This window comes from Poromitra crassiceps, assembly GCF_964638095.1.
Source record: "Poromitra crassiceps genome assembly, chromosome: 3".
In the NCBI taxonomy this organism is placed as follows: domain Eukaryota; kingdom Metazoa; phylum Chordata; class Actinopteri; order Beryciformes; family Melamphaidae; genus Poromitra; species Poromitra crassiceps.
The window spans coordinates 44268762-44291958 of NC_139625.1; the positions used below are offsets into that span (position 1 = coordinate 44268762).

The 23197-nt window shown below is 43.9% G+C and overlaps 1 protein-coding gene across 1 annotated transcript in view; it reads left to right on the forward strand.

Moving 5' to 3' along the window:
- The window catches only part of sptbn5 (spectrin, beta, non-erythrocytic 5), a gene marked incomplete at both ends in the record, with an annotated part of 320085 nt that overhangs the window by 41605 nt on the left and 255283 nt on the right, over window positions 1-23197 (forward strand). Inside the window, 3 exons of the mRNA XM_083633035.1 lie at window positions 847-1038; window positions 4232-4438; window positions 7230-7395. Coding sequence (XP_083489161.1) covers window positions 847-1038; window positions 4232-4438; window positions 7230-7395 — 565 coding nt within the window. The remainder of the gene's footprint in view (window positions 1-846; window positions 1039-4231; window positions 4439-7229; window positions 7396-23197) is intronic.

The window sequence follows — 23197 nt, forward strand, 5'->3', positions numbered from 1 at the left end:
AGTTTCATGTTTCATGAGGTTGTGATTATCCTAGAGGTCACAATAGCTCATTTTATACAGTAAGGTCAAGTTTAAAAAAATGGTCTCACTACAATGAAATGGATACTATAGGGACTAACATCATCACACATGAATACAATTGGGCTAATTGAATTCACAAGAGTCTCTGCTTTCCAGTCATACCCAATATGTGAAAATATAATTTATAATGCATGCAAAATACTGCGTTTTCTTTTAAAGAAAACATTTGGATTAGCATAAAGTGGGCATGTCTGTAAAGGGAGAATTGTGGGTATCCATAGCACCCATTATTATGCAGATATATTGAGGTGAGAGGTCAAGGGACCCTTTTGAATATGGCCATGCCCGTTTTTCCCTCGCCAAAATTTTGTCTAAATTTGTAGCGGTATTTAGCCCCCTTCCCGACACGACAAGCTATCATGTCATGCTTGGTAGCAATGGATTCCTTAGATGTTCTAGTTTCATATGCTATCAGTACCTTTGCTCTACCTTTAAAAAGCCCACTACAGCCTCTGAAAGACAGTAATACCAGCCGCGGACAAAAAGGGCCCTCTCCATCCCCCCTCTGCACATGCCTGACGCATGCACACACACACATATGGATGCAGATGCAGTAAATTTCTGTGAACACAGGAATTCTCCAAAGATTCTATTCTATTCTAGCCATAGATTTTGGCAGCAAAGTATTCCAAAACTAAATGCAGGTATTCAGAATGTGTTATTATCATATTATCATATTATTAAGTGTTTTGTTTTACCAATAGCAGAAGAGTAATCGGATTACATTTGGATGAGATTGCCTAACCGCCACTCCTCTGCTGTCAGGCCCTGGAGGCGGAGCTCCAGGCGCAGCAGGCTGTGTACATGGGTGTCTTGGCTCGGGGTCAGGACCTGGGTTCGAGGCACAGCCCGGCTGTGCAGAAGTGGATGCGGACCCTGAAGAGGCAGTGGAGCCACGTGAGCGAAGAGGTGACGGGTCGCCATGACAGACTGCAGGCCGCCGCCATCATCAAGCAGGTCTGTCTGCTGCCTGCCGGGGGAGTGTGGGGGGGGATGGGGGGGGGGGACTGGGAATTAACACAACTTATAAAATGGATAGTTCCGGTCTTTGATTGTAATTGGCTGAGCCGTGTTCGAAGCCGTTGTAAAATACTCTCATATAAACACACACCTATGACCGCATCACAGTATTACTGTGCCATGTTAACTAACGTTAGCTAAGCCCACTGCATGTAACAATGTTCGTTAGGCTCTAAACGCCACTGAGTGACCAAAACATTCGCTTATTAACCATTTCATGCGGCTAACGTTATCCTTGCAGCTAAGCTAGTACGGAGGAAATACTGTTTCCGGTAGAGGTGCTCCGATCGATCGAAAGGCTATCAGAATCAGCCGATAATGGCTCTATCGGCTTTGATCGGCGTTCTCAAAGCGTAGCCGAAAATAGCCGATCAGATGCATTCCACACAATTAACTATGGCACCTAAAATGACTAAACTCCTCTCTGTCTCTCGGAGAGACAGACTTCACTCTGAACGAAGCAGGTATGTGTGTATGAGGGAGCCGGGAGGGAGGGAGAGACAGAGTGAAGGACGACTCCCCAGGGTCCTAAAAGCATCCCTGTTACATAGGTTGTGTCCTCTGACTGATTAATATTGAAATGGTCTTTAACTCATTGAGTGCCAATGACGACAATCGTCGTCAATTCAAATACTAACGTAGAGTGCCAATGACGACGATTGTCGTCAATTGCGTTTTTTGACGGTGGGACGTGGATCAAAGCCAGATCCATCTCCTGTGAAAGTATGGTGGATGTTGAATGTGTAAAAGCTATTTTATGGACCCATTAGGTGGCGACAGTGCTCTCCAGATTAGAGAAAGGCGAGGAAAAAAGAGAGAAGAAGTCATGGGGAAACGGAAATCGCATCGGTATGCAGTTGAGGGGGGTGGGGGGGGGTGGGACACGCAGGGCAGCATACAACACTGACCCAGACAGACCCAGACAGCAGGACAGGATTGGCAAACAAGCTAGAATATCTGATGCCCACCAGCAGTAAATCAAGACCAGCAAGAAGCTGCAACCAGCAGCGCACGGAGGGGCCAGCGCTGCTGGTTGCAGCTAAAAAATATTATTTTGCCAAACAAAATTCCTTTGTTTTCACTGTTTTATTGAAGGAAATTATTTTTTAGGTGTCACATCAGAAAATATTAGCTTCAGAGTCAGTCATGTGCTTGAAATGCTTCATTTCACAAAAGGCTAATTATCTCAGCTTCTAATTTGAAACGTCTTTTTTTGGTGAAATCAACCTATCTTCTCCGGCTCATAACTAAAGAACGGAAAACGATATCAATAAACGTTTTTTTGCTGATGATAGAAGAGAGTCTCATCGTTCTTTGGGCGTGTTCGGTATTTACATAGTAATATCACACAATATTCTGTGGGCCTCGAGAAATCACTGAAAACGCTCTGAAACTCTGGCACTGGGAGCATCCGTTCTCCAAAAGTGGCTGCCACTCAATGAGTTAAGAGAGATTGTAATAAAAAAAAAAAAAAAAAAATGCTACATGATAAAAAATAAGGCTTAAATCGACGCGGTGATCGGTTATATCGGTGATCGGCAGATACTGATTCCAGCAATCGGTGATCGTATCGGCCCCAAAAAAGCTGGTCGGAGCACCCCTAGTTTCCGGCATAACTTGCTCTGTTTTTCTGGGCGTATCTCATTGGTGTAGCACAGAATCAGATAACGTGTGAACGTTGAACTGACTGGAGGGGGCCTTGAAGGACTACATTGCTTGGCGGAACAACAATGATTTGATATCAATATTGCATTTTTTTGTTGCTCAAACCTTACCAGGTAGGCTATATGTAGCAACCGTTTTATAAAAGCAATAAGCCCCTTGAGGCTGTGATTTACAGTGATCTTACAACAGCTAAGAGGTGTTTAAGGCATGCCGCTTCTAAGGCTTACACCACCCCTAAGCTGTTGTAAAATCACTGTAAACCACGGCGTCTTATTGCTTAATTCACCCCAAACTACTGTACATGTTGGTGCACATAAAGTGTTCAATCTCTGTTTTCTCAGCAGTTAACGGTTAAGTGAAGGAGACATGACTATAGAGATCCAAAGTCACCGCCTACTTCCTGCTTCAGCTACGCACCAGCCTCGAAAAAAAATATTAATGGTGGCGATGAACGCCGAGAGACAATATATATTTTTAAATCCTGTTTTAATTGTGCCACGAAGTACACATGTGATTTTTCCTCAATTTAAAAGGTAACTTTGCATGTCGTTTGTCGTAAAACTGAAATGGAACTTTTAGTTTTGTATGAAACCGCTCAATCAACTACATATCTCGTCTCGCACAATATACTTAGTTCACAGTATACACAAAACACAAGATGGCGATGGTGGAAATATCGAAGCTTTCAAAACAAACCAATGGGTGACATCACGGTGGCTATGTCCACATTTTTATAATCTATTTTCAAGCTATTGCAAGGCATGTGATGCCCTGCAGCCCAGAAACAGAAATTCCCGTGAACCACTTAAAAGCAGCACTGTCGGGCGCAAATCTTGTATCTCCAAAGCAGCAATTTTTCACAAGGAAGAAAAACATTCACATTTTAACATAGTGTAATAGTAATAACTACATTAATAACCAGTAATATAACATCTTTTGCTGGTCCAAAGTACCTCAAACTTTCACAGGTTATTTTTGGGTACCCACTAAATCCATTTATGAAATAAAAAGAAAATGGCCAAATTTGGAGATACAAGGTTCGCCCGACAGCAGCAAGCTGTTTTCTCCAGGGTGTCACTCAAAGTCAAAAACGACTCTTTGAGTTATCAAATTTTTTTATGAGCCAATTTTTCTCCAGAATCCACCAAGAGCCATTCTCTGGAGCTTCTCTTCTCTCTCTATGGCTCTGGCCATTATAACTCTGGGCCTGGGCTCACTCATGAACGCAAGCAGACATGCGCACATGACCTTGGGCTGCACATCATGGAAGTAAAACCAGGAAGAAACACCTTCAAAATGCTTCCTGCGCCAGTCAGCAGCTTACGTTCAAATGAATGGGTGGGCGTGTCCTATCCCCTATCCAGTTTATTTTAATACATCCATGGTCTGGACTGGTTGTGCTAGCTGAGATGCTAGCTGCTAGCATGCTAGCTGACAGCAGCTCCCTCTCCTCTCCTCTGTGCAGTACTTTGCGGACGTGGCGGAGGCCGACTCCTGGCTGGGGGACAGGAAGCCGCTGCTGACCAGTGAGGATCACGGGAAGGATGAGTCGAGCACGCTGGCCCTGCTGCAGCGCCACCTGCGGGTGGAGAAGGAGATGGTGGCATATGGCTCGGAGGTGAAGAGACTGGCGGAGCAGGCGAGGAGTGCCGCACAGCTGAGCACTCTCACCGTGAGAACAAAACCTTTCTTCTGTTCACATTTCAGGATGTTATAGTGAAATTATTTTAGCCCTGAGAAATGGTTTATTAAAGATCTTCTGTATTTTTCAACCTGGACCCTATTTATTATCATTTGTCTTTTATGTATAACTAACTACCGTAATTTCCGCACTATAAGGCGCACCTGAGTATAAGCCGCAGCAGCAAAATTGCCTGTTTGTTACATATATAAGCCGCACCGGACTATAAGCCGCAGGTGTTTTGATGTTTAATTACCATATGTAAGGGTTCGTGCACAGAGGGGATTGTCGGGAAAGAGATGGCTGTTTGGGGAAGCTCCCATTTATTAACATTTCAACAAAACAAGCATATCCCGCTGGGGATCTTTTCTTTTGGCATTGTGAGACGCTTAAAAATCACCATCGGCGGGAGCTTTACTCCAGATGCTGTGCAGCCAAGAACACAAGTGAAATTCGTTCTCTCGTGACCTGTGGTTCTCAACGTGATGGACGATTCACCTTTCTTGTTAACAGTCCTAGTGAGAGGCAGGTCGAACGTCAAAGGCACTTCATCCATATTTATGATCTGCCGGTCCGATGGAATATTCCTTGATCTTTCTTTGTGTGAATTCGCCGAAGTTTGTAATTTTCTCCTGGTAGTCGGGAGGGAGTTGCTGACACACAGTCGTCCGCGCCCTGACGGACAGTCCCTTTCGTCTCATAAATCTGAAACACCAGGATGGTCCACCTCTAAAATGTTCAATTTTCATTTCGGTGGCGACTGTTTTGGCCTTCAGTCGGATCTGAACGGTGGACACACCTCGGCCGTCTGCTCTCTGTGTCAACACCCTGATGCCAAGGTTACGTGCTGCTGCTCGATTTCCTTCTTTCCTTCTTCTTCTCGCCGCCATCGTCGTAACACAGCCAGTTCTCCATCTTTTGAAGCATGATGTTAGATTACAACGAGCTAGTTGTGTGGCTTAGCCTTCCAAAATGTTGCCGTTAGTTTTTTAGAATGTAATACATAGAATTGGGAATGTTACATTCAATTTCATTCAGACTGTCTTTCAGGCTCAATCGCTGCCATTTTCCCCCCGGAGCGAGGGAGGAGGGAGGGTGTTTTACTGTAGTGGCTGAGAGAGCGTAGTGGCACAGTGCTCCAATCAGGTCGCGAGGCACATTTTTTGCAACATCATCCAATCAGGGTCTCGCTCTCGTAATGTCTGTCTTGCTCTCGTTCTGCCTCATACCAACATCCATAGATTTTGGAGGTCCCCGAGCGGCCGTTAGCTGATAAAATCCATAGATAAGCCGCACCGTTATATAAGCCGCAGGGCCAAAAAACGGGGAAAAAGCCGCGGCTTATAGTCCGAAATTTACGGTAATGTGAGCAGATATTTTTTTTAATTGGTGCAGTATTGACCAAGCATGTGCCCGATGCCCCTCCTGCCTTGACAGCCTGCACGTACGTCCGCTAAACAAGCTTATTTTTACAACGGACACAGGCTCAGGTTGTTATTGTAAAAGAGAGAGAAAATTAACACTTGCATTTACCTCGCAGTAGCTTGTTGCTCCTCTCTCCATGTTCGGCCGGCCCCTCAGTTTGTATCTAGGGATGTAACGCTAACCGGTTTTAATGATAACCGTCATAAAATTACTTACGATAACCGTACCGTTTCAAATTGTCATTATCATTCAAACCGTTTTACCGTGATTACCGTGGTCCCGTGATTACAGTGCTTTGAAAACCAAAGTTGGCAACCGTCTCCCAGATGCAAACGTGCACCCTTGGAGAAATGATTTCAGTGAGTGTATGGGTTTTTGGGTCTGAGTTTTCAATATAAAACGTTGTAAAATGATTTCAGTGAGTCTCTCAGTACTTTTTGAACATTTTCAGCAATTTTTTACGAAAACCGTGATAATACGATAACCGTGATAATTTTGGTCACGATAATTGTGATGTGAAATTTTCATACCGTTACATATCCATATAGCGTTACTCTGGCTCAAAGAAACACAAGTCATCAAATTCAAATGCCTCGTCCATATTCTTGAAATCAGGAAAATATTCAGCCATAATTTACAAAATCCTTCAGCTACGCTGTTAGGTTACTGGCTTGCTTCACCACAACTGAGACTCTCGCGAGACTCAGGTCCCACACAGTCCCAGGATCTGGGATCAGCAGGCAGATGAAGGTAACTAGAGGCGTTCCCAGTTCTGTCTGTATCATAAGGATATGAGCCATAAAGTTGAGGTTGTAAAATACCGAAATTTGTATATCTTGTTTAAACAGTAAACTTGAATTCTGTATTTCATGCATCTGAATGATGAGCTGAAGATTAAAGATGGCCATAATGTTTCTGTACCTATAGGGTACCGCAGGCATGATGTATTTTTGTAGGTCAACCCATAAGTTAACATCGCCTGGTCCCGTCTTCTGGAAGTCAATGGGACTTTTGTATGGGCATTTTGGTTAGATGCCTGAAATAACAAAAGTTAACAAAAGTTTATGAAACTGAGAATTTTACAAATGAGGACCACTTTTATGATTTTTGAAACATAAATGAGATCGCAAACAATCGTCAGAAAACGCTTCAAAAATCATACAAGTATTGTTAATTTGTGAAGATGATCTTGCTGAACACAAAGGTCTCCTTTTGTTAACAACAAAACTTGTTTCAGGCATCTAACTAAAATCCCCGTACAAAAATCCCATTGACTTCCAGACGAGGGAACCAGACAATCCTAATGTCTGGATTTTAGGACTAATACCTGCAGCACTATATTCTTCTTCCTGTGTAGGCGGAGCCCCAGCAGAGTAAGATGGCCCAATACAGTGACTCGTCGGGTGGGGAGGAGGGGCCAGGAGCGGTGACATCATCACCTGGCACCAGGGGAGGGAGCGGTGCCGCCTCCTCCCCTCAGAGGTGGGAGAGCAAGGCCAAGATCCGCTTCAGATACAGCAGAGGTACAGCTGCTTCACTTCAGATGACCGTGATAGTCAGTGACTACATTTACATGCACACAATATTCCAGTTTTTGCCCATATTTGGAAAATGACAATACCCGACTAAATGAATAATCCAATAATATTCCTGTTTACATGCAGCAGTAGCTCGCCCTCCCCGACACGTCGGAGGGGGGGGGGGGGATGCAGGTAGAATCAGCTGAGTTTTTCTGTTGAGAATAAACAGAGCAGCGCTATTCTTACCAGCATCACTTGGTCCATTTCAGGAGCTTGCTGCTGGAAAGTTTGGCGTTGCGATATTTGCTCATCCAAGTCTTTCATAAAAAGTAGGCTAGTACGTTATTACCTCTCAGGCTCGCAAGCATTTTGGACTTCCGTCGGCTCCACTCCCTATCTCTTTAAATCGATGTTTCATATCTCTTCCCGATGATCAGAAATGTGGGCTTTTCTTTTCGCAAGCCAGAGATGATGGATTATATGATTATATCGCCTCTTTTAGCGCTTTCTAGCACACATCAGCTGACTGAAAACAGGCAACATATGCGTCGCAAACCCTGATGAGACACATTCTGAATGCGCTGATCAAAGATTCCTCCTAAAACCCGAATAATGGAATAACCCACATGTCTTAATTGGAAAATGCTAAATTCGGAAAAAGGCCAAATTCGGAAAATGCAACTGCTGTTTACATGACCCTTATCAAATTCAGAATATTGTCATTTTCCAAATAATAGTGGAATATTGTGTGCATGTAAACCTAGTCAGTGTTTAGTGAAGTAATCTTCTCTACAGGTAACCTGTTTTATTTTATTTTATTTTATTTATTTTATTTTATTCTGAATCTAGTGGTCTGCTAAAATAGTGAAAGCATCTAGAGAATATTCAGATTTATCAGCTACCCACTTAAAGGATGGCTTTACCGTGGTGAATATGAAGATTTTTTAAATGTAACACACCTATGGAGTTGGAATCCGTTGAAATTCTTTGAATCGGTTGTTCATAGCCTGATAAATCAAAGAAAATACACTCTGTGGGGTGGGGGTGGAGGGGGGGATGGGCGGGTGGGGGGTGCAGAAATCCTCCACTTCCCACAATGCACTGGGCTCGTGGTTTTCTAAGTCCACGCCCACCACCCAGGCATTTAGCTGATATCAAACTCCAGTAGGTGGCGGTAATGCACATATATATGTTTGCCAACCGCCATAAAACTCAAAGAAGAAGAAGAAGGCATTTGGCTTGGCTACTCTGGGTAGCTAACATTAGCATAGTTAGCAGAACGGCTACATTACAGCTCGCTTCGATCTGGGAGTTTGCAGTCGCCATTTCAAAGAGGAGGACCATACCTGTACGATCCACACTGCTAAGGAGTAAAATAAAAATGGATCAAGGCTTGATATCATAATCCAACGTGAATTCAGCTGAGGGGTTCCCTCCAGAACGAGACTGGCTCAGCCTGTTTCAAGGGGGTGGTGTTGTCGCTTTTAGTCAATATTGGACAGTAAATATGCCTTCTTGCGATGCAGTTGGCTGTATTGACCGTACCTCAAAGAAGGGTGGTTTCCGCTTTTTTCGGTGAGTGAATGAAATTGTCAGTGGTCACTGCTAACATTTGACCATGGACTGTAAATAGCGTTTTACATAGCCATCTGTGCTAATAATGCTAGCCTATTGCCTAACTATGATATGATATATGATATTTTCATTTATATTGCGCCCCTCAGCCAACTTTTACATTGGTCCGGGGCGCAGCCCGAGGGAAAAAAAAGAAAAGAAATGAATACAGGACAATGGAGACAGGGAACCAGGCAGACGGACAGACAGAGAACATAAGTACACCTCAGACGCAACACAACACAACACAACACAACACAACACAACACAACACAACACAACAGCAAAGTAACTCAGTGATCATCTAGAGCGAAAAGGTGGGTTTTGAGCAAGGCCTTAAAAGTCTGTAAGGTGTTGGCAGACTTGATGTTTAAAGGGAGCTTATTCCACAGTGTCGGTGCCATCACTGCGAAAGCCCGGTAACCCCTTGTCACCAGTTTGGCTCGCGGGACCCTCAGGCACAGTTGGTCATTTGATCTGAGGGACCTGGAGCTGACGGATTTGACCAGGAGTTCCTCAATGTAGGCCGGGGCGAGACCGTTGAGGGCTTTGTAAACAAACATCAGCGTCTTAAATATGACTCTCTTCCTCACTGGGAGCCAATGGAGAGAGACAAGAACTGGGGAGATGTGGTCCCTCATTTTGGTCCCTGAGGCCAGCCTGGCAGCAGCATTTTGGACGCGCTGGAGGGGGTAGATGGTTTTATCAGGAAGACCAGAGTAGAGGGAATTGCAATAGTCCAGTCGTGAGAAAATGAGCATGATGTTGACTTTCTGAAGGTCGCTGGGGGAAAGGAAGGATTTGATTTTTGCAATGATGCGCAGTTGAAAGAAACAGGATTTTACCACTGATCTCACTTGATGGTCGAAGTTGAGATCCGAATCAAATAAGTGGGTTTCACCAAGGAGGAGAGGCTTCTCATGTTACTGGAGATCTGAGTGACTGAGGTGGTGCTGCCAAACAGAATGATCTCCCCCTTGCTCTCATTCAACTGCAGGTGGTTTTGTGACATCCAGTCCTTGATGTTGCCCAGGCAGGTCTTCAGGCGGTCTAGACCTGTGGAGTCAGCTGTTGTGAGTGGGAGATTGATCTGTGTATCATCGGCGTAGCAGTGGAAGGAGATGTTGTGCCGTGTAATGATTTGACTGAGGGGGAGCATGTAGAGATTGAAGAGGATGGGTGCCATGATTGAACCCTGTGGGACCCCGCAGGTGAGGTTGGCTTGCTGGGAGGAGAAGTTGGCTAGACTCACCGAGTAGGTGTGTAGCAAAGCTAGTGTGCTTGCTGGGGGCAAAGCTTCTGGGCTTGCCTCGTGAAGTGTGCTGGATCGTGTATGAAGGCTCACGGGCTGTGATCGATCAGAATCACGGAGATGGATATAGGGACCGAGATGTCGGTCCTGGGACGCGGTTGAATTACCACTGTTGACCGGTCTGGGTGTAAGGCAGTCGGTCACCAGGGCCTGGCTGGTTGTAAGACAGCAGGGGTTCAGTTCGGGTCCGGATTTGATTGTGCTAATGGTTGACATTATTAGGGAGTAAGAATACCTGAAGAAGTATGGAAGTCGAAGGAATCTCGAAGGAATCAAGAAGGAATCTCTCGGATCAAGCATAGCGTCACAGAACACCTTGTTTATATGCCCGCATTTTGGTGTATGACATCACGTCATTGGTGATGTCACAACGTTCGAGGGAGCTATGACATCATCGGTGTTATGTCTGACATCGCCGATGACCTCACAGGTGAACTCTATGCTATGACATCATTGTCATCGCTGATGATGTCATCGTCATCACGTCATTGGCGCGCCGGCTGGTGGGCATCGACTGCCCCAAGAACAGGCCTGACGGTGGGCCATTATGGGCCCTTTTCTACAAGGTGAGTATTGTTTAGGTAGGATCTGAACCAGGAGAGGGCGCTGTTGGTGATGCCAACCCCCTGTTGGAGGCGGTCAGTGAGGATGGAGTGGTCCACTGTGTCAAATGCTGCACTCAGGTCGAGGAGGACCAGCGTAGCACATTTCCCAGTGTCCACGGTGAGGAGAAGGTCATTGAGGACCTTCAGGAGGGCTGACTCAGTGCTGTGTCCTGCCCTAAACCCCGACTGGAATTTCTCCAGGATGTTGTTCCTCTTGAGGTAGGGCATCAGCTGACTGAGGACAGCCTTTTCCAGGATTTTTGATAGAAAAGGCAGTTTGGAAATGGGCCGGTAATTACTGAGGGGGGTGGGGTCTAAGCTGGGTTTCTTGAGGAGAGGTTGAACCACTGCGTGTTTGAGGCAGGATGGAACGGTACCAGTAGCCAGGGAGTTATTGACAATGCCAAGGATGTGAGGACCCACAGTGTCAAAAACCTCCTTGAGGAGGGGGGCAGGGATGGGGTCCAGGGGTGATGAAGCTGGCCTCAGTGAAGAGACGATCTCAGAGAGGTAATGGGCTCAAAACTGGCGAGGGTGAATGAGCATCCCTGAGTGGTGGGTAGGTCCTGTGTGGAATGTGGGATATTTCTTCTGATGGTCTCCACTTTTTCTGAGAAAAAGGACAGAAATTCCTCACACTTAGCGGGGGATGGGTCCTGGACAGCGGTGGGAGGGGGGTGAACAACAGAATTAATAGTCCGGAATAGAACTCTGGGATTTTGTGTGTTGTTGGCAATTAGAGTAGCAAAGTATTTGTCTCTCTCGTTTTTTACCACTCTCTGGTAAGTCCTCTGACTCACCATGAGTATCTCCAGTGAGACCTGCAGCCTGTCCTTCTTCCACCTGCGTTCAGCCTGCCTCCAGACCCTCCTCTGGGCTCTGGTGGTCTCGTTTAGCCAGGGGGAAACCTTGGGCTTCGATTTCTTCAGAGTCAGAGGAGCGATGGTGTCTAGAATAGACCGGCAGGTGGAGTTGAAGATGGTGGGGAGTTCTTCCGGGTCCGAAGACGGCGTCTCACCAGCGGTGTTTTGGGCGGCAGAGAACGCGGAGGAGAACTTGGTGGCTGTCTGGGCATTGATGTAGTGAGAGAGACGAACGGGGCGTTGAGTGTCAGTGATGAGGGAGGGCAGAGATGAATTGAAGATCACAGCCTCATGGTCACAGTCCACATGAGCCTTGGTAGTGTCAACAACACTGATGGAGAGGCCAACAGAAAGGACGAGGTCTAGCGTATGTCCTCTTCTGTGGGTGGGGACAGAGACATGTTGAGTTAGACCAAAGGAGTGGATCAGGTCTATGAACTCAGTCTCAAAAGCCCTGGTGGGATTGTCGACATGAATGTTAAAATCGCCAAGGAACAGCAGCCTATCATGGCTGGGGATGAGGTCTGTTAGGAAATCTGAGAACTGGGGTATAAAGTTCTTAGTCTCCTTAAAGAGCCTGCTGTCCGTTGGGCGGTAGATAATAATAACCAGGAGGGGGTCAGCTGAGCCCACTTTAACCAGCTGAGCTTCAAAACTGGTATAAGAGGGGCATTTCAGCAGAGAACAGGTGTATTTGTCCTTGTACACAAAGACCACGCCCCCTCCTGTCTTACCGCATCTCGGGGTGCTGTGGAATCTCCAGCCAGCCGGGCAGAGTTGTATAAGTGCTGAGAAATCCCCAGGGACTTGCCATGTTTCTGTGATCGCAAAAAATCCCAAATCTTGCACGGAAATGAAGTTGCACAAAACGGATGATTTTTCCTTCACGGATCGCGCATTCAGCAGCCCGATTTTCATGGAGGATCCGCTTGCCGACGCGATGGGGCTTGACACCGTCAAACGCTGGTTTCTTGGCCGATTTTGGGAGTGGAGTAACGGCGGGGACGTTTGGGAAGCCCGCTGTTTGCGTTTGGATGCTGACCCCGCTCTCCTACCTCGGCGACGGCCTCCGCCCCTCCGATGAACCCGCTGGAATGGACTCCACGGTCCCCGGGGAATATTGAAGGAAGACGAAGGGCGGTTGCCATGATGACAAGCCTGTTGTTCCTCGTGCTGATCGGGATTCTCCTCCATCGAGGCTCGGATCTCAAGCAAAGTTCGCCGATCATATCGGTAGATGGTCAGGTTAGTTTGCAAAATACATTGAGACACTAGAACGTAAAACGAAAATACGAGAGACAAGAACGGTAGGACGAGGCAGGCTGCTGGCCTACAACTATCCTTTCCACACACACTGAATATACCAAAATGCTAGACTTGATCATGGACAAACGGCCGCACTCATAACATTAAGGTGTGTTTGACCTAACGATAATATAAATATTAACGTTAATGCACTCCTAGTACTGTACTGACATCAGGTGACAAGCTGAAATGTCAATTCTTCTAGAAAATCTAGGTAGATTTCAGACTTTAACGTAGTGTCCAGTCTTGTCTGAGGTGAATGCAAGTGAACTATATTTTTCAATCCTGTCTTTGAATAAAAGTTGTACATTGTGTTATACTTGAAAACCATGTCTCTGCTCCCTTTTTTGTGTTTACAATTACAACAAATCTGTATGGTTTATCTGTTGGCATTAAACCGTGGTATTTCCTTGGGTGATATCCCATATTTGTCATTAGACCTGTTCACAAATGCATTTTCTACAAATTGGGCTAAATTTGCAATGGTAAATCAAAGCCACATGTGAGCACAAGTACTTTTATTAAAACACCAACCAAAATAAAATGCAAAGAGAGGTTTCCTTCTCTAACTATTGGTGCTTTCACAAAATATTTACACAATGAGATTTTTTTATAAATAATCATCGATAACGTGGATAAAGACTTCGATGATGGTGATGACGTCGATGACATCTGCTGCTGCTGGACGAGAGACCGAAGACCAGTCCTATGGGCTGATATATGTGCCACCTCAAATTGAATTCGAATTGCTCAACTTGAATTCGAAATTTTTCATTTTGAATTTGAATTGCTCTTTTTGAATTCGAAATTTTTCATTTTGAAATTGAATTGCTCTATTTGAATTCGAATTTTTTTATTTTGAAATTGAATTGCTCTATTTGAATTTGAATTGCTCTATTTGAATTCGAATTTTTTCATTTTGAAATTGAATTGCTTTTATATTTTGAAATTTTTATTTTTTAATGTGAGTTGAAAAACTGAATCTGAATAGCATAATTTTAAACTGAATTTATTTGCTTTGAAATTATTCAGTTTCCACATTCCTATTTCAAAATTCAATTCAAAATTTTCAGAATCTTGTGTTCAAAAATTTCAACATGTGTGTGCGCCATCCGGGTCCTTCAAGGAGGAAGAGGAGGAAGGAGGAAGAGCAATCGAGCGCAGATTGACCGAACTCCTTTTTAGGTGAGGGGCCGAAGGCTGCTATCTGCTTTCGTTTTTGAGATGATCGATCCCCATTTTGAGGTTAGATGCTTTTTTCATATGAACTAAATAAAATTCTTCTGAACACGATTCCGTTTGTTGGCAGCCTCAAATCGAACGCAGTTTAATGAAAACGTAACTTATCAGATCAGGGAAACGTTATGGCAGTGCTATCGCAAAAACCAATCAAATGCTCGTTTTAGCGTCACATGACTTGAATCAGCCAATGATATTCCCGCAAACAGGACGTATAGGAAGTGTGAACAAACCATAACAAACGCCTCACAGAACGAAGCCGCTGGTAAGTCTGTTGAGATAATGTTTAGCGAATATAATTCATAATCGTTTTAATAGTAATAGTAATACTACTTTGCTACATCTTTGATGCAGTCAATATTGGCAACCGGCTAGTGTTAAATGAATTGTCATCACACAGGTTGTCTCTTTGCTGGTGTTAGGCTACAGCTAACACCATGTTGGACGTTACCAGAGTGGGAAATTAATTATTTTGCGTCTTAAATCTACCAGCCACTTTAGTATTTCACCAGCATTTAGCTGCAGTGCTAGATTCTCACCCTGCACATAAGGCTGCTGTTGCAGTAGTGGCCTTGTGTCCATTCTAGACAAGGAAGACAAACCCCAAGACTGTGTTACAGTAGGCTAAGTGTATCTTGTCCTATAATTGACCAGACTAGACAGAGGTTGAAGTAGAAGAGATAACATTTATTACAAACGTTTACATCATCTGCAGCTCACCAGTTACTCGTGTCAATATTTTAACCTAAAATGTTTTAGCATTGATTTTTAAAAGAATTGCAAAGAATAACAGTTTTATGTTCTCCTGTAGGATGTGTTTTGGAGAGCATTGATAAAGGACTACCAGTACATCCCAGATCTCCAGAGCCTGAACAACGTTTTCTGTCAAGCTGCGAATGAGGGCTAGGTGTGACAGGAAACATGTCGTCACAGATTGTCTTTTGAAATGTAGCATATGAAATATAGCCCAATTAATTATAGTATATAGTAATCTTATTTTTTCCAACTAGAAAATGTTCAGTTTGTAGCAGCAAGGTGCATACCTCTGACACTAACACTGTGTTAAACTGTAAAGGTGGAGGTTACAGGTGTAGCCTCAGCAAGTGAGACATCCAGGTGGAATGAGGAGGATTCAGAGGAACTAATGCCAGGGTTTTTATTTACAAACCAAATCCCTTGATTAATGATGGAAAATCATGTGGACAGATGATTTGGCCTAAAAGACAAACAAGGTATTAACAAAGGATTTGATCAAACAAGGGAAAACAAATTAAACTGTAAAGTAATATAATAAATCTAATTCAAATCAAATACTCAATCAATATTCAAAGGAACTAACTATAATAAACTAACACTTCAAACGATGCATCTGCACATGGACAATCAATTGGGAAGAACAGAGCAGAGCAGCCTCCTCTCAACAGCATACATGGCCTACTGAGCTTCACCCAATCAACCACCCTTTATTGAGCCCATGTGCAGCTCAATCAGGGCCCCAGGTGTGGCTGGTTAGGTGGGGCTGAACTGGTGGGGGGATTTTGTACAACTAACATTTAAAAAAGTCTAACATTGAAGTATTTTTTACTCTGAAGAAGACTAGAAGAAGATTACCTGTCAAAATGTCACTCAGCCCCTATTAATAAACGTGCAGACAGAAAAGAGTGCTCCATATGTCTTTACTCCAGGCAGTCTGTGAAGTGCCCAGGTAAAACTTCTTTCTATGTAGGTTCCACTATAACATTTCTAAATTAAATGCTGCCGGTCACTAACACTAACCCATCTTTGCAGGCCACATCATCAGTGCACACTCATATTCATGCAACTCCATTATTCAGCACTGTAAATGTTACTGTTGCAAACAGTATGAATAGTTAATTGATTGTGTCCCACATCTGTTATTTTGGAATAAAAAAATATTCTATGCCCTGAAATGTAATGTCATGCATAATTACTTAGATTTTCTGACATCACATTAGGAGGGGTTATGCATTGTCATTTATGCTGTGATGGTAAATAAAAGGCACATATATAAATGTCCTTATTTATTACAGGTAAAACCAAACATGAAACTACTAACAAGTACTGTACATGTTTTATAAAATTTAATGATAGCCTGCATATCACTGTATAGATTAAGACTGTTCTTCACAGCCACAAATATCAATATGCAAGATGATTGGCAGGGTTCCTACATGCTTTCCATTTTTAAATTACATATTTTCCCATGCAGACCCTATGTTCTTGACTGGATTTGATTTATGTAGGTATTTGATAATGCATAGTGACAGCAGCTAGATAGTAAATAGCATCCCTCTATCTGAACATTACTCACATCAACAAAAACTGGACTCAAAGTGGCTACAACATAAAAGCTGTCTTCCCCAACGTCAACGACGGGTCTTCATCCCATACAAGGAGCAAAATGATGTGTAGTAGCATGGAGACACAAGAGTATGGTGGTTGCAGAACATCTCTCCAAATCTGCGGGTATCTGCTGCAGTCTGCAGGTTTGGGTCCGTGATAGACACAGCTAGCAGTTGTCCTGTTCCCCATCCCACCGTCACAGTTAGTCATCGCCAGAGGCAATGTTCTCTCTTCTTGGAATCTCTAATAAGAGAAAACATAGTAGTTACTGTATGTTACATGTGTGGCCAGCGTTGCTAACCTAGCTTCTGAAATGTTTACGGCTAGAATTCATTAGATCGATAATGCTACCGTAGCCTAATCTAGCTAACGTTAACGTTACCTCCACCTCGCTAGCTATAGCAACATACTGTTCTAGCTACAGCCTACAAGGAAAATTCATTCATTTATCAAATGTCTTTATCTTACCAAACACAATTACGCTAGTTTCTGAGATAATATATAGTGTGGCATATACCTGTGAATAACATGTAATGTAAATGCTCAACATTGTGCGTTTATTCTTACCTGGAAATCACACATCAATCCGTAGCTTGTTTCTGTGGCAGTTAGCCTAGTTGGCTAGCTAGCCAACTAGGCTAAGCGCCACAGAAACAAGCTCAGCTGGTGTAGCTACGTTACGTTATGCCGGTGAAAATACATGGTAACCAGTTGGTATTTACCGTGGTTGGTGTCCTCTCGTCCATGATGATGAGCAGACAATGGAAAGACTGGCGGGCGGCTAATTTAATACATCCGTGGGAGCAAAGACCTGTGGTGTAAGGTGTAATCTCAGTACATGATGTTGACCTGTTGATGATGTCACGGGGTCGGGGGAGGATCAGTTCCGGGTTCACGAGATTCGCTGTCATGTACTGTTCAATGATATATACTGTATAAACATCCTTGTTCAACTCAAAGTGGTCTTCTATGATTGTAGCGAACCTGAATACAACAAGACCAAATAGTTCTAGCGGGAGTGGGTGTGTGGTGCCTCGGCCAAAAAGGAGTTAGGTCAATCAGCGCTCGATTGCTCTTCCTCCTTCCTCCTCTTCCTCCTTGAAGGACCCGGATGGCGCACACACATGTTGAAATTTTTGAACACAAGATTCTGAAAATTTTGAATTGAATTTTGAAATAGGAATGTGGAAACTGAATAATTTCAAAGCAAATAAATTCAGTTTAAAATTATGCTATTCAGATTCAGTTTTTCAACACATTAAAAAATAAAAATTTCAAAATATAAAAGCAATTCAATTTCAAAATGAAAAAATTCTAATTCAAATAGAGCAATTCAAATTCAAATAGAGCAATTCAATTTCAAAATAAAAAAATTCGAATTCAAATAGAGCAATTCAATTTCAAAATGAAAAATTTCGAATTCAAAAAGAGCAATTCAAATTCAAAATGAAAAATTTCGAATTCAAGTTGAGCAATTCAAATTCAATTTGAGGTGGCACATATATCAGCCCATACAGTCCACCTGAAGGAGATACATCTTTGGTTCAACTTTTTTATTGTAATTTCGTGTAAAATTAGTCTCTAAAACCCAACGATCTATGGTCCAAAACTTTGATGCAACCTTACACACCTTACACAGTGACTTCTTCAAGAAGAAATTGGCCTCTCGCTGTAGCAGAGCGATCCATCGGCAGCGGCACGATGCAGAATTTGTCCCCGCACGGCGAGCCTCGGGGCCCCGGCCTCTGGTTCGTCTCCGGCGGCCTGTTCAACTGCCTCTCCTTCCATACGGTACTCCACACTGCCCTCTCACACCTGGAGGGGAAGGACACCTATGTGAGAATGCTGTTCATGGACTACAGCTCAGCATTCAACACCATAGTACCCTCCAGGCTGGTAAGCAAGCTCAAGGTCCTGGGACTAAACACAGCAATGTGTGACTGGATCCTGGACTTTCTGACAGACCGCCGCCAGGTGGTGAGAGTGGGCAACCTCACCTCCTCCCCACTGACCATCAGCATAGGAGCGCCCCAGGGATGCGTCTCCAGCCCCTTCTGGTACGACCTCTACCCCCACGACTGCGTGGCGACTCAAATCTCTAACACCATCATGAAGTTTGCAGACGACACAGCAGTCGTGGGGCTGATCTCCAGGGGCGACGAGACGGCCTACAGAGAGGAGGTGAAGGCCCTAGAACAGTGGTGCCAGGACAACCACCTCTCTCTGAACATCTCCAAGACCAAGGAGATCATTGTAGACTACAGGAGGGGGGGCGCACACCCCCCAATCACCATCAATGGCACAGTGGTGGAAAGGGTGGACAGCTTCAAGTACCTGGGAGTCAACATCCACCAGGACCTGACATGGGCCGGTCACACCGCCACACGGACTCAGGCGCCTGAAGAAATTTGGGCTAAGGCCAGAAATCCTTAGGGACTTCTACAGAGGCACCATTGAAAGCCTGCTGACTGGCTGCTTCACCACCTGGTACGGGAACTGTACCACCATGGACCGCAGGGCGCTACGAAGAGTGAGGCGCGTGGCCCAGCACGTAACAGGATGTGAGCTGCCAGAACTGCAGGAACTGTATAACCAGCGGTGCCTCAGGAGGTCCCTGAAGATCATCAAAGACACAAACCATCCCCACAACAGCCTGTTCTCCCTGTTACCCTCAGGGAGGAGATACAGGGTCCCAAAAGCATGCACAAATCGCTTGAGGGACAGTTTCTTCCCCCCCAATCACCGATAATATCAACAATGTAAACATCAACAATGCTAGCTCGTTGCTACATGCTGAAAACGGTTGGATCTGGATTGTGCAATAAAGCAGGCCTGCTTGATACTTTTGGTGGATAGTTGTAAAGGTAAACGGAGTCTTTTTTTCCCTATACCAGGGTGGAGGTATTAGCAGCCAGACTCTGCCGTTGTAGGGAGGGAGTCTGGCAAGCAAGACTACCTGGGGAGGAACTCAAGGTAGGAGCTGCTGAGATGGCGTGGAGCACTCCAAGGCAGTGATTGACCTGGTTGTGGTCAACTTGTGAACCTCCACGAGTTGCTGGAACATTGTCTCTCTTTTTTTTATAACTTTATTTACAGTTTTGCAATTATTCGGACAAACAACCACAATCACATAGACTCTTACAAACATAGACCCACATATTAGCCACCCCTTTCCCCTCCCTACCTCCCCTTAGACCAAGAGCACATACCAACAGAGAGACAACAGAAACAAAGCAAAACCAAACATAAAACAAACAAAACAAAACAAAAACAAAAACAAAAAAGATCCAGTGTCAGACATAGGTTGTAGTAGCAATAGGCTAGATGTTCAGGTGACAGGTCAGAGTAATTATTTTACATGCACAATGAAAGGAGACCACACTGAGAAATGTTTCATACGACCCCTTCAGTGTATGTCGTATTTCCTCAAGTTGAAGCAAGGATAGCACCTCCTGAATCCATCTCTTAAAAGGGGGGTGTTTGTTGGATTTCCAATTTGTTAGAATCAATCTGCGTGCTATGAGGCTGCTGAATGCCACCGCTTTCTTTTGTGAATTTGTAACAAAAGTTTCCAATGGAATAACACCAAAAATGGCGGTCAGTGAGTTGGGTTCAAGAGACGCATTGCATAGAACAGAAAGGCATTCAAACACATCAGACCAAAACTTAATTAGCGAGGGACAGGACCAGAACATGTGACCTAAGGAGACTGGGTTACTGCATCTAGGACAGGTGGGACTAACAGATGGGTATATTTTAGCAAGTCTGTCATTGGAATAGTGTATTCTGTGGAAAACCTTGAATTGAATTAACCCATGTCTAATACAAATAGAAGAAGTATGAATAGTTGATATGCAGTCTTCCCAGACATCCTCCGAGATTTTCATTTCTAGGTCATGTTCCCAAGCCTGCCTTAGTTTATCGTTGTTGGTGGGTCGATATTCTGAATGACATTATACGCCCTGGAAATTAGGCCCCTCACATACGGATTCAAGTTCAACAATCGGTGAGTGACATCCTTACTTGGAGGTTTAGGGTAGTTGGAGAAATGTTTGGACGCAAAGCTGCGAGCTTGGAGATACCTTAAAAAGTGTGATTTTGGTATATCGTGATCTTTACATAGATATTCAAACGACAGGAATGTAACATTGTCTTTTTGATGAATGTGTGGCCTTATTCAACTCCAACATCACATACAGGAAGACGCAGAAGAGCAAGCTCATCTAGAAGCTCTATCTCCAATCTGAGAACCCTACATCACTCTCGTTGACATGGGCATGATCTAGAGGATGGCAACTCCATCTGCAAGAGATCGGCAGACACAAGATGGCACCCCATACAAGTGGTCGGACTATGTCCACAAGGTGTCATCATTATCCTTGCCCGCCATGGTGATGTTGACATATCATCTGTGTGATCGACCGGTATGACACAGCATACTTGGCTAAAGATGATGAGCGGAATCTAATGATTCAGAATCTATAGCGAGGCAGAATTCAATCTGATCATATGCCATGTTTTAAGTGGTTTCATTATTCAATTATTCAAGTTACAGCTAATAAAAATAGCTTATTTTAGTTCTCTTGTCATACATTCATTAAATATTGTACTGCAAGAAATCCTGGGGGTAGTTGGTACAGCAGTACCAAGGTAAAATGGGTGTTGACATTAACATCTTTTCAGTTAACATAATTCTGAAATGACTCCCAAAACATCCACCATTGTTAATCTCCTTCCTTGTGGTAAACCCCAAACGCACAGTATACCTTCCCATTCAAAAGTTACATTTCCACAATACTGGATGGCAGCCATCTTGGAATTCTGGTTCAAAATGATGCCAGAATCGGATTCCTCGTGGTTGACTTCCACCGAAAAGTGTCTTCATACATTATTCTATGTGCTTCAATTTTTCAACATGGTGCCAGTGGCCATCTTGGATTTGGCCATCTGGTAAAGAAAATCCCAGGATCTTTAGGAGGGACCTGGGCGCTATTTTAACAAAAGGTCTATATAAGTCAAATCACTCATCAAAACATCTTAGCCAGAGAATGGTCATGGCTTTGAAGTTATAGCATCGGTTATCAGATGCTGTCATTTCCTTTTCACAACGTCATCGAATTCACCATTGATTAGTCACTTTAACAGTTTATGATGTTCTATATGGTATCATTGACCATGAAAACGTTGGGATAGACATCTCCTTTTCAGTGTTAGCATGTGTGGTTCAGGAGATATGATGCAAACTACATCATTTGCTTATGGGAGAATTAAAATGGCCGCCACAAGGCATTTTTGCGATGGCTCAATTTCTGAAAATGTACAGGGGCCCAAACTATAAGCCTACCAAGTTTCATGCTTTTACAAAAAAGGGAACATCATTTTCACATATCATCTGGACTAATACACAGAAATCAGGGTTTTGTCATTTATATGGGGGTAGGTTTGTTTACAGAGTGATAACTATCCTTAAGCTACCAAATCGGCAGGGTTATCATACCAAAATATAAACTAGAGACATGTAGGAAGACAAAAATAACAAAATCGTGCGGTCACCTCAGGTGGTACCGATTTTTGCCTTGGCCCATCGACTAAAAAGGGAAAAGGGGGAACGAGGACGCTCTAGCTGACAGGGAAATCTGGTCCAGCAGGCCGCCGCCTTCAATACCTGATGTTACCCCTCGGTCGGCACTGCTGTTCCCTACCACAAAAGGTAGCGCCTCGTTCCTGTAAGACACAAAGAAACAAACATGATTTATAAACAAAGACCAAAATGCACAAAGAAAAACAATTGAATGAGATAGTGTGTAAATGCGCGGATGAGAGAGTACTGGTCTCACACTCCAGTACAACTCTGTTGTAATGTTGAAAGTGAGTCCTCAATAGACCAAATCACCGTGACGTCACCATGTAAACAAATTTACTTCCGGGTACCACTTGGGGAAGGCGGCAGGTTTAAATGTGCGTGTTGTCAAATAAATGCTGTCAAACCCTCTCGTTGTTTTCGGCCGACTACTTTCAATTTAAATGGTTAAACGGTTGGTAAACATGCTTGTCCGACGTATCTAGCCTTTCTTCTGTGTTTGTTTTATGTAGTGTTAGCTAGCTAATAATGTTTGTTTGTCTGTCAAACTCGCTGTTTTTTTGCAGACTCGTAACCTCGCGTCACCAGGCTCTTCTCGGCGAGAGCAGACTCGTTAACGTTACAGACAGAGCTACCGACGCCACGTTAATTTAATTTAGCGTCAAGTCTACTCTGGTCTGGTCCAACAGGTAAATAAGCTAGTCTGGTCTCCACTAACGTTAGTGAAAGTGTTGTTATGAATGATATTAAACAACAACACAACACGGACGAACCATTTTTGTCTTCTTTGTCTGTTTTTGTCTTCAACACGTCAGTTTGTGCCGTTCACCGCCATTATAATGTGTGGACCCAGGGGTACCCGGAAGTAAATGTAAACATCCCGCTGATTTGGTCTATATAGGCAGAGAGACAGGGCTGCTAT